Here is a 14,850-nt window from a genome sequence, read left to right as displayed (position 1 = left end):
TTGGCTTCTGAAATATCCTGTGGTAATGAGTAAATGCATTTAGAAGCACAAGGCAGAACTAGGAGATCTGTGGATGACAGTGGTACAGGAGCTATGAATTTTTTAGATAAACTGTGAGAGAGGAAACGGAAATCTGAGGCTAGTTTCTTGAATTTACTGTAAACTTTGTGAGATTGTTTCCAAGACTACATTAGTTGTGTGTTTGGGGGAAAAATAAAACATTTAAGAAATTCTCCATTCCTTGAAGCGTGCTGGCATATTGTTCAGGTATAGTTGGAGTGGATTGGTTTTTACCTTTTTTCTTTAATTCAGCTTTTTTTTGCATGGTAATAGCCTGTCCCACAGAGGGAGAAGGGTTTTGGGTAGGGAGTTGGCAGGGCTCGTAGACAGAGCTTTAAACTAGGTATGAAAGGGGGTGGGGGTGAAATCAGGATCACTGGAAGGGAGCCAGAATGCAGCATGCCAGTGCTTGTGGGGGAGGAATGCACTAGCACGATCGCGCAGTCTTGTGAATTAGCAAGGGATCAAGGTGTCATGCCAGGTTGTGGACGGAGGACAGGGGTTGTTGAGGGGTTGGTTACTGTGGAAACATCTGAGCATCTTCAGGGGGCTCCAGGTACCTCATCAGGGACCCAACTCAAATGCCTCTATATGAATGCCTGCAGCTTGGGCAATAAACAAGAGGAGCTGGAGATGCTTGTGAGCCTGCAGCGCTATGACCTGATCAGCATCACAGAGACATGGTGGAATGACTCCTGCGATTGGTGTGTTGGACTAGAGGGGTATAAACTGTTCAGGAAGGACAGGCAGGGGAGACGAGGAGAGGATGTTGCCCTCTATGTCAACGAACAGCTAGAATGCATGGAGCTCCACCTGGCAAGTGATGACGAAAGAACTGAGTGCCTGTGGGCCAGGGTGAAAGGAAGGGTAGGAGACTTTACAGTGGGGGTGTGCTACAGACCATCCAATATGGAGGACCAAGTGGATGAGGCCCTACATAGGCAGATAGGAGTTGCTGCTCGTTCACAAGCCCTGGTCCTGATGGGGGATTTTAACCACCTCGACATCAGTTGGAAAAACAACACAGTGGGGAACAAGCAATCCAGGGGATTCCTGGAATGCATTAACGATAACTTCCTTATTCAAGTGGTAGAGGAACTAATGCGGAGAGGTGCCATGTTAGAGCTCGTTCTCGTCAATAGGGAAGGGCTGGTAGGTAATGTTGAACTCGTGGGTAGCTTTGGTTGCAGTGACCATGAGATGGTGGAGTTTGAGATCCTAAGGGCAGCTAAGAGAGGGAAGCTCAGCAAGCATGAAACCCTCGAAGAGCTGAATTTTGCCACTTCAGGAACCTCCTTGGTAGTGTGCCATGGGATAAAGCCCTGGAGGGACTGGGAGCCCAAGATTGCTGGTTGACTTTCAAGGATCATCTCCTCCAAGTTCAAAGGCATTGCATCCCTAAAAGGAAGAGATCAGGCAAAAACACCAGGAGACCTATATGGATATACAAAGAACTCCTGGCTAAAATCAAACACAAAAGGGGAATACACAAAGCATGGAAGCAGGGACTGGTAACCTGGGATGATTACAAGGAAGTTGCTCGTGTACTCAGAGACCAGGTTAGAAAAGCTAAGGCCCTGACAGAGTCAAATCTGGCGTTTGACACTGTCCCATATGACATCCTTGTCTCTAAAATGGAGAGACATGGATTTGACAGATGGACCACTCAGTGGATAAAGAACTGGCTGGATGGTCGCACTCAAAGAGTTGTGGTCAATGGTTCAATGTCTACATGGAGACCAGTGTCAAGCGGTGTCCCTCAGGGGTCTGTTCTGGGTCCAGTGCTGTTCAACATCTTTGTCAGCAACACGGATGACGGCATTGAGTGCACCCTCAGTAAGTTTGCCGATGACACCAAGTTGTGTGGTGCCGTGGACTTACTTGAGGGAAGAGATGCCATCCAGAGGGACCTTGATAGGCTTGAGAAATGGGCCAGTGCAAACTGCATGAGCTTCAACAAGTCAAAATGCAAGGTCCTTCACCTGGGTCGGGCCTATCCTAGGCACAAATAGAAACTGGGCACAGAGTGGGTTGAGAGTAGCCCTGAAGAGAAGGATTTGGGGGTGTTTATAGATGAGAAGCTCAACATGAGCCGGCAGTGCGCTCATGCGGCCCAGAAGGCCAACCGCATCCTGGGATGTATCAAGAGAAGTGTGGTCAGCAGGTCGAGAGAGGCAATTCTCCCCCTTTACTCTGCTCTTGTGAGACCCCACCTCGAATACTGTGTCCAGTTCTGGTTTCCCCACCATAAGAGAGACATAGATCTGTTGGAGCGTGTTCAGAAGAGGGCCACAAAGATGATCCAGGGGCTGGAGCACCTTTGCTACGAGGACAGGTTGCAGGAGCTGGGATTGTTCAGCCTTGAAAAGAGAAGACTTCGGGGGGACCTAATAGCTGCCTTCCAATACCTGAAGGGAACCTACAGGAAGGCTGGGGAGGGACTTTTTACAAGAGTGTCCACTGATAGGACAAGGGGAAATGGGTTTAAGTTGAAGGAGAACAGATTTAGATTAGATCTTAGGAAGAAATTCTGCAGTACGAGGGTGGTAAGACTTTGGAATAAATTGCCCAGAGAAGTTGTGGATGCCCCCTCCCTGGAGGTGTTCAAGGCCAAGTTGGACAGAGCCTTGAGTAGCCTGATCTAGTTGAGAGACGTCCCTGCCCATGACAGGGAGGTTGGATCAGATGATCTCTAAGGTCCCTTCCAGCCTATGCCATTCTATGATTCTATGATTTTTCTGTTTCCAGTGCTCCTGACCAGCAGCTTCCTAATTTGATAATGTGTACTTGTAGTTGATACTACCATTGCTCTCTTTAGATTTTACCTGATGATCCAGATAAGAAACCCCAGGCCAAGCAGTTACAGACCCGTGCAGATTACCTCATTAAACTACTGAATAAAGACCTTGCAAGAAAAGAAGTGCAAAGACTTACTGGTGCAGTAAGTAAAGCTTGATATTCAGTAGCGAGATAACATAATATGCTTATGGACAAGTCAGCAGATATTTGTTTTATTCTTAGTTCCACTCTTCTCTGCTTTATGCAATTTTTCTCTGTATTGCTAGTCATATTGTATGAGGCTAACTCAAGGAATGAATTGCAAGTTTTATATTGTTTTATTCTCTCTTATTTGTATACATTCTCTGCTGTTGCATTAGGCTTGTCTCCAGTCCTGAGAAAAGTGGTGGTCATTAATGGCAATAAATAAAATGAATGCTTTCTTTAACATTAAAAAACAAATCTTTTTCTGTAACTGTGATGCAAAGACACTTGTCAGTTGACATAATAAAGGTAACAATTTGCATTCAGGGCCATTCAAAGAGGAGGAAAACAAGAACTAAGAAGAATAGAGCAACAAAAGCTGCAAAAATTAAAGACAAAATAAAAAGTGACTCCTCATTACCATCCTCAGAAAAATCTGGTGAAGATGATGAGGATAATGAAGTAAACATCATTCATATGGTAAAGATGGCTATTCAATTGTTTTTATTAGTAATGCTTTCTATTTGATCTTGTGTTTGACTTAATAAAATTATAGCACTTGAATGGCATCCTCCTGTGGCAGTTAATATTGCATCAGTATAATCACATGGAATATTATATCTGTTTTAATTTAATGATAAGCCTGTAGCTCAGACATTATGATTAGTTTTCCAAATTATAATATCATAAAATAATGTTGTCACCCAATTGCAAGTGACGTTTTGCAATTTCAATGTTCTTTAAAGACTTGAGCATTGTATCTGCTAGAAATACAATTTTAATGTAACATCTGAATATAAAACTAATGTTTCTGACTAATCCATTATTACTACTGATAATGATTCTTCAGGTAGCAACTTTTTTGTTTGGGCTCAGGAAAAAAAAATCAAGCTTGATTAGGAAGAACAGCATGAATAAATGATGTTTTGAGATATGCAAGTGAATGCTTCTGTGTATGTCAGGGTTTTCATTATTCTAGTAGACTACTCAACTTTGTTATGTTTTTATTACTTCTGATGTATTCCTTTATGCCTCTGTTTTTGTTAGGTCATTTATTTAAATTTATCACATACCAGAATCCACTAGAGAGGAAAAAAAACCCACAACAAACAAATGAAGTTTAGGGGCCATGTTGCACCTAATTTTGTGACTTGGAAGGTAGCTGAAAGAACACCAGGTTCTTCAGAACACCTCTGGAAAAGAGAAAGTTGGAACTCTGTTCCCTTCTCCTGTGACTGTGAATGTTTAATTTGTGATCAGTAAAAAGTTACTGGAACAAAGCTAACCAGAACAGAGGTCTTTTATCATCACCATGCCCTGAAAAATTAGCTCAGTCTTGTGATGCCTACTTTCTTGTTGTCTTTAGCTCTTTGCAGCTTAACTGCCTTCTACAGGGGCAGATTTCTTTGGGGATATGATAGTTAAATGGACTTAATCTCTCACATTCCCCCCCCCCTCCCACCCCTGCCCAATCAGTACTTGTTTTGTGTCACATCAAGGAAATGAGTGAGTAGTCCTCATTTTGTTTTGCAACTGCATCCAGCTCCATTTGATAGGCGTTAAACCTAAGTCTAAAGAAATCACACACAGATTAAAAGTATGTTTTAATCTGATGGTTACAAAACTCAATTTGATGTGACATATATGTTTGTGTATTGCAGGATGAGATTGTTTCAGTGAAACATCCACATAAAAAAATTAAAGCAGAAAAAGAAAATGAAGAAAAGCCTGAGCCAGATATTGGTATAAAGAAGGAAGTTGAAGAAAAAAGAGAGGCAAAGGAAAAAGAAAACAAGAGAGATTTGAAAAGGGAGAAAAAAGAAAAAGAGGATAAGAAAGAATTAAAAAATATTAAAGAAAAAAGAGAAAACAAAGTAAAAGAATCCACACAGAAAGAAAAAGAAGTAAAGGAAGAAAAGGTAACTATGTTTATTTTTCTTATATAGCACTAGAAAAGGCCACCAGGTTTTTGTGAAAAATTTTGAGTCAAAAAAGTATTTTGGATCATTTACTTTACAGTTGTCATTTCATTCAAATCTTTTGCATCATTTGAAGTTTTATTTTCACCACTTGTAACTAGAATGACAGGCAAATGAAATGGGAAATTATCTCTTTAAAGATACATAGCTTAGCGGGACTGAGAGTGCAAGTGGTGCAAGAAACTTGTCCATTCTCCTCCATCCCTCGGAGAGAGGAAATAAAAGGTAATGTCATTGAATGTCAGAATTATTTATTTTTGTTGTTATTATTGAAGAGAATGCCGTAATTACAGTGATTGCCTAATTACAGTATAATTCCAGCCCAAAAATAAGGTTCGCTTATCAGATACGTTTTCATATTTTGTTCTTAGGTAAATGAAATCAAATCTGAAAATAAAGAAAAAATTAAAAAAGTTTCATTGTTGGATATTCCAGTTCATATTACTGCAACTAGTGAACCAGTTCCTATATCTGAAGAATCTGAAGAGCTGGATCAGAAGACATTCAGTGTGGTAAGTTGCTTGTTGATAACTTAGTGTTTACACTTGATATTCTAAACGAACACAATTTCTGATGTTCTTGATTCTGCTATTAGGCATTATAACACAGATATCTTCTTAAAGGACAGAAACATTAATTTTAATGCAGCTGCTGTAGTCTCTGACTTGGCCTTATCAAATACTCATTTGCTCTTTGTATGCTAACAAGAGAAATTGAATTTCAAAGTTGCTCTTGAAGTATTACAGACTTCCTGCGTTAGAGGAAGGAACAAATCCCTAAAGTCCTTAAAAATATCTTGCCAGAGTAATATCTCTGATATCAAAAGAATTTCAGTTATATCACTACTTTTGACCACAACAGAATCAATATTGGAAGAAAAAAAGGTAGGTAAACTCAATCAATGTAAAGTTTTATAGGTTGATTAAGGCCTTTGGAAAGATGCTAAGGAGTTACTTTGAGCAGCTACTTTTCTGCTATGGAAGTTCTGTCATTCAGAACTCAACAGTTGTCTGTTACTGCCAGATAGGTTTACTGGGTCTACTGTGGTGCTGGCTGTGAGAGGCAAATTACCTTGTATTCTTATCAATATGGTGTACTGACCAGTTTATGTATGTAGGAGTTTTGTTTTGTTTTTTATCTAAATAAGTGACTCATCCATAATTTCCAGGATGTCTTGTGTGTGGCTAGGTGACTGAAAATCACTTGATTCCCATGTACAATTACACTTCTCTGTTCACCTCTACGCTTAAATTAAGCAGTGTACTTTGTAAACTGTCTTTTTAAAGGTTGCTTTAAGCTGTGATTAGTGCAATATGCAATATGGTGTGATAGTTTGATGTGGGGGGGTGTTCTGGTGGCAGGAGAGGGGATTTGCTCCCTGTGCCACCAGATCTGAGTCCCATCCCACTCGGGGGGTTGAGCCAGATCAGCGCCTCTGCGAATTGCCCTATTTAAGTTGAGACAAAGGGACGGGAAAAGGTCTTTTGCCCAGGAGCGAGGAGAGGGGCGGGGGGCGCTGCCCTCGCTCCCGGCTCCCGGCCAGGCGGCCGCTCGGGCCCGGGCCGGCGCCACGTGCTCAAGATGGCGCCGGGGGAGCCGCATGGGGAACTCGGGAAGCACCTCGCTCCCGGGGTGCCCACCGGGCCGAGTTCACCCAGAGAGGACTAAGATCTAAGAGAAACGGCCACACCGACACCAGGTCAGTGAAGATGGAGCAGGAGGAGGTGTGCTGGAGCTGAGGTTTCCTTTGCAATCGGTGGTGAGCTGGCAGGTGGCCCCCCTGCAACCAAGATAGACTCGGCAGAGCAGAGACCCACTCGCAGCCCGTGGAGAAGCCCACATCGGGGAAAGAGATGCCTGAGCCTAGGAGAGGTCGTGGAGCTTGGGGATGCACGATGAGTAACTGTTAATAATGGGCATGAAATGCACGACGAGGTCGTGGAGGCATCTGGAGTCCGTGGGACGACCCACACCGATGCGAGTGGCAGCAGCTCCCTAAGAGGCCGAGACTGGTAAAGCCCGAACTGGTGCAATCCATGGGGAAGGATTGCAATCCTGCGGGTAGGACTTACACTGGAAAAATTTGGGGATTTTTTTTTCCTCGTGAGTAGGGGATCCACTGAATCAAGGAAAAATGGTGTAAGGACTCTTCCTCCTTTGAGAAAGGAGCGGCAGTTAACATCATGGATGAACTGACCTGCACTCCCCCATTCCCTGTCCCCCTGCGTGGCTGGGGGGGGAGGTAGAGCCAGGAACAAAGGAAAGGGGGGTGGGGAGGTTGTTGTGTTTAAGATCTGGCCTTGTTTTCTCTTTCTCCTCTCAAGTAACCGGTTGTTTTGCCCGGGACCATGGTTGGTGGGTGCTCCCTCTCGGTTCTTGTCTCGACCCTCAGTCCAAAAAAGCACCACATATGGCTGCTTAATTACTTAATTGCATGAACCAGTAATGGAACAGCTTTACTGATTTTTGAGTTGTCCCTAGATGTTGACACAGTGATGGTGATGTTCTCCAAAACCCCTCATATTTTTTTATTCTGGATATACAGATTTGCCTCCCTTCCTTAGTAGGAGCAATTCTAAGTTGGGTTTGTATATAAAACATTTTTTTGGCCAGGCCCTCTGTTCTGGAAGGTATATCCATCATTATGCCATGGTCAGATGCAATCTAATTAGCATGTTTACCTTTTCAAAGGGAAATTACTGCTGTGGGCTGTTGAGGCTAACTCATTTGACTTCTTGTCTACCTTGTGACAGGTAAAAATATATATTTCATCTGTCCAACTTGGCATTGTGATTGAGTGGTATTTTCAAGCAAGTGTCTATAATTTAAAACATGCTAACTGGTTTATCTGCATTTACTATTAACACATTTGAATTAGTGGGAAAATTCAAGTATGCACATGTGAAATATATCTATGAGTACATATGTGTTGTCATCACTGTTACTAATTTAGGCACACCTAAACTAGCTTTATCCTAGATAGCTCAGTTTCTGTCAGTATCTGCATAGAACTCAGGCTTAAAAACTGCTCAGAGAAGGAATGCTGATCCTCTGTTGAATGCCAAGTTTCATTGTTGCAGAAAGTATCTACTTAAAATATGTTAAACATTCTCATACTTAATCTTGACACTGAGTTTGTATGGCTTTCAAGGTCCTAAAAAGTAAAATAAGTCTTGTCCTATATACTTGTGCTGAAAGTTAAACCTGTGATTGTAAAACCTAGTCATAATAATTCCTTTCCCTCAGAAAATCTTTTATATTAAATTAGTGCTTTCTTAAATCTTTAATATTTGTTACATACAATCTAATGCTTTCATATAGGAGTAAATTTTCAACTGGATTTAAAATATTACTTTTTCCAAATGAAACCTTGTAGAAAGAAACTAAGAGCTGTGAGCGAAGACTTGTTTTTCATTTGGCTTACAACAGTACTGTCTTTGCTTGTATAAATAGCACAGTAAAGGTGGGTCATGTTTTACAGTTTTTTTATCTTTTTATTTTCTTTTGAATTAATGTATTCCTTTTTTACATTTTATAGTGCAAAGAAAGAATGAGGCCTGTCAAAGCAGCATTGAAACAACTGGATAGACCAGAGAAAGGCCTTTCTGAAAGGGAACAGCTGGAGCATACTAGACAGTGCCTAATCAGAATTGGGGACCACATTACTGAATGTCTAAAGGAGTACACAAATCCTGAACAGATTAAACAGTGGAGAAAGTAAGTTATTCTGCATTATTTTTCTTGAAAAAGGAAAATCTATAATAGCTTCTATTAAGCAGAGTAGTTTTTAATTATTTCTTTTGTTTCTTATTCTCCCTTTTTTGTATTTTTCTGCTGTATTAAATAAGGACTTATAAAAAAAATGATTATAAATGGCTCCAGCTTTTAATGGATTCACTTTTTCATACTTGCATAGCAATGCATTTTGTCCAGTAGGTGGAGTCATCTTACTTCTTAAACCCAAAAGCAAACAGAAAATAACTGTATTTAGAGTATGTTTAATGTTTAGTGGAAAAGAGTTCTTATCATTAAAGAATCTGACTTTTTCAACTTTGAAGTTTGGGATTTTTTTGGGGTTTTGTATTTCTTTTATTCATGCTAAACATAGGCCATTATAAAGTTGTATGTTGAAATTTGAATGATTTTGAGTTGCAGAATCCTTTATTCTTTTAAAAATATACTCTAAAATGAAATCAGATATTAACTATGACTTTATAAAAAAACATTTATCATAACATACTCAGAGATGTATTTCAAAATGAAAGAAGAGTTTTAAGTGTTCTTATACATCTGTGAGATGATAACTTCAGAAAAAATAAGAAAAATGTTGGTTTATAAACTTGTTACATTTTGTTATTAAGTTTTTAATACAATTTGAGTTAGATTTATCATAATGTGCACTTTAATCCTTTATGGTTGCAAAGATATCCTGCACTTCCATATATGACTCGCAGTCAAGTGTTTAATTTCCTTGCAGACTGTTGTTAACATAGAATATTTCTGCTGTTTGTACTTGCTTTACTTCAAAATATTAGGGTGAATTGAAATAGAAAAACAATATCCATGTCTTAAAGAAATATAACGTTTACCAAGATGTCTTTAAGTGGAAATTCATAGTAGAGCTACTATAATATTAATTCATAATAATGTTACAATACCATACATAGATTATTAAAATATGTCTTTCATCTGTCTTATTAAAGACATAGAATTTAGTAAAGGTATTCATTCTGTATTTCTTATACAGATGCCATTAGGCACACCATTGACTGATTGCGTCTACTTTTACAAACCTCTAGACCAAAACTATAATGTTTAAATCATCACAGTGAAAGAGCAGATAGATGCTCCTTGAGGTTACACACTTGAGATGTTTCTGAACTAAACACTAATTGGAACACTAGTATTCTGTAGTCTTTTAAGCACTGCACCTGTAAACTTTGATAAAAGAATTCAAGACTTTAAGATCTGGTGCCTGTGATCATAGAAGCAAATATGTCTTTAGGGTTTTGACTTCTTGACACCAAAAGAGTTGATTTGTTTTCCTTTCTTCTTTCATAGCATAGATTAGGGACAAAGATTTTTCTGTGCTACTTCAATCCTCTTTCAGATTTCTCATTTGGTTTCAAAAGCTTTGACCAGGCTTTGAAATTCTGTGGAAAAATCCTGTCTCTGATATCTGTAAGGAAATGAGGCATGTAGGTCAAATTTTTTACACTGCAAGAGATTTCAAGTTTGGAAGAATCTTTACTGAATAGTAAATACTCAAGTTTTCTGACATATTTCAAACAATCTTTCAGAAGACTTGCACAAAAAATTGAAAACTACATTTTTATGCAATTGCACAAATCATTCTATTAACAGAATCGCCATTAATAATACTTTTCATGCACTTTGCATTCTGCGGTCGTGATAAATATTAGAAAATGACAAATTATTAAAGGAATTAATTTCTCTAACATTTGAAATACAGCTAAGTAATGTTTACTGTGCAGCTAGGGAAAAAAAAGAAGACCCAGGGAACTACAGGCCAGTCAGTCTCACCTCTGTGCCCGGCAAGATCATGGAGCAGATCCTCCTGGTGACTATGCTAAGGCACATAGAAAACAAGGAGGTGATTGGTGACAGCCAACATGGCTTCACTAAGGGCAAATCCTGCCTGACTAATTTGGTGGCCTTCTATGATGAGGTTACAGCATTGATGGATAGGGGAAGAGCAACTGACATTGTCTACCTGGACTTATCCAAAGCATTTGATACTGTCCCACACGACATCCTTATCTCTAAACTGGAAAGACGTGGTTTTGATGGATGGACCACTCAGTGGAGAAGGAATTGGCTGGATGGTCGCACTCAAAGAGTTGTGGTCAACGGTTCAATGTCCACGTGGAGGCCAGTGATGAGTGATGTTCCACTGGGGCCAGTGCTATTTAACATCTTTGTTGGTGACATGGACAGTGGGATCGAGTGCACCCTCAGCAAGTTTGCAGATGACACCAAGTTGTGTGGTGTTGTGGACACGCTGGAGGGAAGGGATGCCATCCAGAGGGACCTTGACAGGCTGGAGAAGTGGGCCTGTGAGAACCTAATGAATTTCAACAAGGCCAAGTGCAAGGTCCTGCGCGTGGGTCAGGGTAATCCCAAGCACAAGTACAGGCTGGGCGGAGAATGGATTGAGAGCAGCCCTGAGGAAAAGGACTTGGGAGTGCTGGTGGATGAGAAGCTCAACATGAGCCGGCAATGTGCGCTGGCAGCCCAGAAAGCAAATCGTATCCTGGGCTGCATCAAAAGAAGCGTGGCCAGCAGGTCGAGGGAAGTGATTCTGCCCCTCTACTCTGCTCTTGTGAGACCCCACCTGGAATACTGTGTTCAGCTCTGGAGTCCCCAACACAAGAAGGACATGGAGCTACTGGAGCAGGTCCAGAGGAGGGTCACAAAGATGATCCGGGGGCTGGAGCACCTCTGCTATGAAGACAGGCTGAGAGAGTTGGGGCTGTTCAGCCTGGAGAAGAGAAGGCTCCGGGATGATCTTATAGCAGCTTTCCAGTACCTAAAGGGGGCCTACAGGAAAGCTGGAGAGGGACTTTTTACAAGGGCGTGTAGTGACAGGACAAGGGGCAATGGCTTTAAACTGAAAGAGGGCAGATTTAGATTGGATATAAGGAAGAAATTTTTCACTCAGAGGGTGGTGAGGCACTGGAACAGGTTGCCCAGAGAAGTTGTAGATGCCCCGTCCCTGGCAGTGTTCAAGGCCAGGTTGGATGAGGCTTTGGGCAACCCGGTGTAGTGGAGGGTGTCCCTGCCCATGGCAGGGGGGTTGGAACTAGATGATCTTTGAGGTCCCTTCCAACTCTTAACCATTCTATGATTCTGTGTAACGTACTTTACAATGTTTTCAGTTTACTGAAGTACTGTTGAAATAATTTCATTTAAGTCCATGTTCTGTTGTATGATACAATAAAAATTAATATATGGAAGAATTATAACCTCTCTCTTTTTCCTCAGAAACTTGTGGATTTTTGTCTCTAAGTTTACAGAATTTGATGCCAGAAAGCTGCACAAGCTGTATAAACATGCAATCAAAAAACGCCAAGAATCTCAGGTAATACTTTCAGACTCTCTAAATATACAAATATATATTCTAAGTTTTATAACTGTTTTATTAAGTATCAATTGAGTACACTCAATACATTTGAAGTGTATTTTACTGTTCATAGTAAACTAGTCTGTTTTCTTAGGATATTTTCTGAAAGATTCAGATGCAACTTTGGGATTTATCAATGACGGTTTTTGTACTTGTCTCTTTTAGCAACACAGTGACCAGAATATTAGCAGCAACGTGAATACACATGTAATTAGAAATCCAGGTAAGAAATCTTGAGCATATTATTGTGCTGGATATCTTAAATGACAATATGTAAAATGAAATAAGCTGAAAACTGTCTCCTAGAACTCCCATACTATCATAGGGATAGGCTGACTTAGCGTAACTTCACTAGTTTGCCAATGAAATTCAACTGAGCACAGACTTAACTTGGTACTTGCTGCTTTTAGTAGCACATTATTTGACCATTCTTTTAAAGTAAATAATAATTAAAAAAAAAAACCAAACAAAGAAACTAAAAACCTTTTTTTGTATTTAATTTTGAGGAGAGAGAGAGGCCAACTCAACATTTGTAAACTTCTTGGAGGCTCTATACCTGTTTGTAGCTGTTGTAATGTCACCATATTGTAAGAAAGATGTTCCCTGAAGTCATGGTTAGCAATCGGGTTATATGGGATGTCTTTTATTGTTGACAATGATATTGTTTTCCTATGTTCCCACACTTGCCTTCTTGTCATACTTGGTTTTATATCATGTTATGTAAAACTTTGAATATGTTATCATGGGTTTAAAATGAGTATAATGTATTTTAGGAATACCACTAAAAATCTTTCATTAACAAGGTGTACCTCTAAAATGGATGTTCATGCTAGGACTATCTCTCTTTAGAGAGGAACTTCCTACCATTCTGTCTAAAATTACTCTACTAAAGGCACCTGGTCTCTACTCACTGCTTATTTGGACCACACTGATCCTCTCCATTCAGTGTGTAAGGTGGAAAATTTTAGTTTCTCAGCCCTACATATCTACATTTCTACCTTACTTACCTTCTATTTACTTCTGAGGTTTCTTTCAGTTTCACTCACATTAGTGTGTTCGTCTCAATTATTTAGATCTTGTTTCAGTCAAATTATAATGCTCTTTTAAATTACTTTAAATCTAACAGGTAGAAGTGCTGTTTGAATTGGTGAAGAAAAAAATGTATAGTGTATGAGACTTCCATATAACCTCTGCTTTATTAAACAGATGTTGAAAGACTGAAAGAGAATACAAACCATGACGACAGTAGCAGGGACAGTTATTCTTTTGATAGACATTTGTCACAATACCATGATCATCATAAGGACAGGCATCAGGGAGATGCTTATAAGAAAAGTGACTCCAGGAAAAGGTCCTATTCAGCCTTCAGCAATGGAAAAGACCACAGAGACTGGGATCATTATAAACAAGACAGCAGGTAAATTGCTTCAGCAATTGTAAAATCTGTAAAGAATTCCCTTCCTGATTTTGCAGTATGCTTGTAGTGAGCGCCAAAGTATCTTTTCTGAGTAATGCAGAATTGCAAAGAAATTCCTCTAATGCAGTTCTGTTGAATTGACATAATTGTAGTTCTTACTATGTGTTCAGTAATACTAATGTAAGTAAATCTTTTCAGATACTATAGTGATAGTAAACATAGAAAGTTGGATGACCACAGGAGCAGAGATCACAGGTCAAACCTGGAAGGAAGTTTAAAAGACAGTCGGCCTCATTCAGATCACCGTTCCCATTCAGACCACAGGATACATTCAGATCACCGTTCCACTTCAGAGTACAGCCATCATAAATCTTCCAGAGATTATAGGTACCACTCAGACTGGCAAATGGACCACAGAGCTTCTGGTAGTGGCCCAAGGTCACCGTTAGATCAGAGGTCTCCTTATGGTTCAAGATCTCCTTTAGGACACAGATCTCCATTTGAACACTCATCAGAACACAAAAGTACACCTGAACATACATGGAGTAGCCAGAAAACATAACAAAGACTGACATTTTCTGGACCTTCTTTTAGCCATATACAGTAAGCTAACACAGTAATTGCCTTATGTGACTTGAAAGATATGGACTGGATATTCTGTCAGTAGCAGTATTGTTACTTCTTTCCAGGGTGCAAGGTCTGTTATCCCAACAATAGAAAAATATTTTTGTATTTAAAGTTTATGCTGCACTGTGCTGCAAATGTTGTGGCACTTTTTTTTCCTTCCCCTCTCTAAGAAATGGAAAATGTTTACTTTTACAGGGACCTCAACACTGCCCCATTCAGACTGGATCCCATAAAACTGTTTTTAGGCTGAACAGTTTTAATTATGTTTGCAAACAAATTTTTGAACACTGACCTATGATCATGTTTCAGGAAGGAAGGAGGAGTTTGATTATTTTTTTTTTCCTTAGTAAAGAATTCTCAAGGTTTTTGTTCACTTTCCAAAGCTATTTGTTTACATTGTACACTGCAACTACCATGCCACTTTTCATCACAAGCTTGAATATTTAAGTTCTGTACCTATAACTGTAAAATAGCCAGGATTTCTCCTGTTTGTGATCAGTTGTAATAATACCTTTTTACAAAATAAAATAAATGGCTAAAATTATTGCAAACAATTTTTTTTTTTTTGCTTGTTCCTTTCCCCACTGTCATGGTTTAACCCCAGCTGGCAACTAAGCACCACACAACTGCTCGCTCACTCC

The 14,850-nt window shown here is 39.8% G+C and overlaps 1 protein-coding gene across 1 annotated transcript in view; it reads left to right on the top strand.

Moving 5' to 3' along the window:
- The window catches only part of LOC147526054 (ATP-dependent chromatin remodeler CHD1-like), a 65,202-nt gene extending 50,678 nt beyond the window's left edge, over positions 1 to 14,524 (top strand). The window contains exons 23-31 of the mRNA XM_086630573.1: positions 2,879 to 3,001; positions 3,370 to 3,522; positions 4,704 to 4,961; positions 5,393 to 5,533; positions 8,560 to 8,738; positions 12,027 to 12,123; positions 12,331 to 12,388; positions 13,372 to 13,582; positions 13,781 to 14,524. Of these exons, the coding sequence (XP_086486699.1) occupies positions 2,879 to 3,001; positions 3,370 to 3,522; positions 4,704 to 4,961; positions 5,393 to 5,533; positions 8,560 to 8,738; positions 12,027 to 12,123; positions 12,331 to 12,388; positions 13,372 to 13,582; positions 13,781 to 14,144 (1,584 nt within the window). The 3' untranslated portion in view covers positions 14,145 to 14,524. The remainder of the gene's footprint in view (positions 1 to 2,878; positions 3,002 to 3,369; positions 3,523 to 4,703; positions 4,962 to 5,392; positions 5,534 to 8,559; positions 8,739 to 12,026; positions 12,124 to 12,330; positions 12,389 to 13,371; positions 13,583 to 13,780) is intronic.
- Positions 14,525 to 14,850: the final 326 nt, after the last annotated feature.

This window comes from Tauraco erythrolophus, unplaced genomic scaffold, assembly GCF_009769465.1.
Source record: "Tauraco erythrolophus isolate bTauEry1 unplaced genomic scaffold, bTauEry1.pri scaffold_37_arrow_ctg1, whole genome shotgun sequence".
Lineage (NCBI taxonomy): Eukaryota > Metazoa > Chordata > Aves > Musophagiformes > Musophagidae > Tauraco > Tauraco erythrolophus.
The sequence above is the reverse complement of the archived record's forward strand: the minus strand, read 5'-3'. Positions and strand labels throughout refer to the sequence as shown.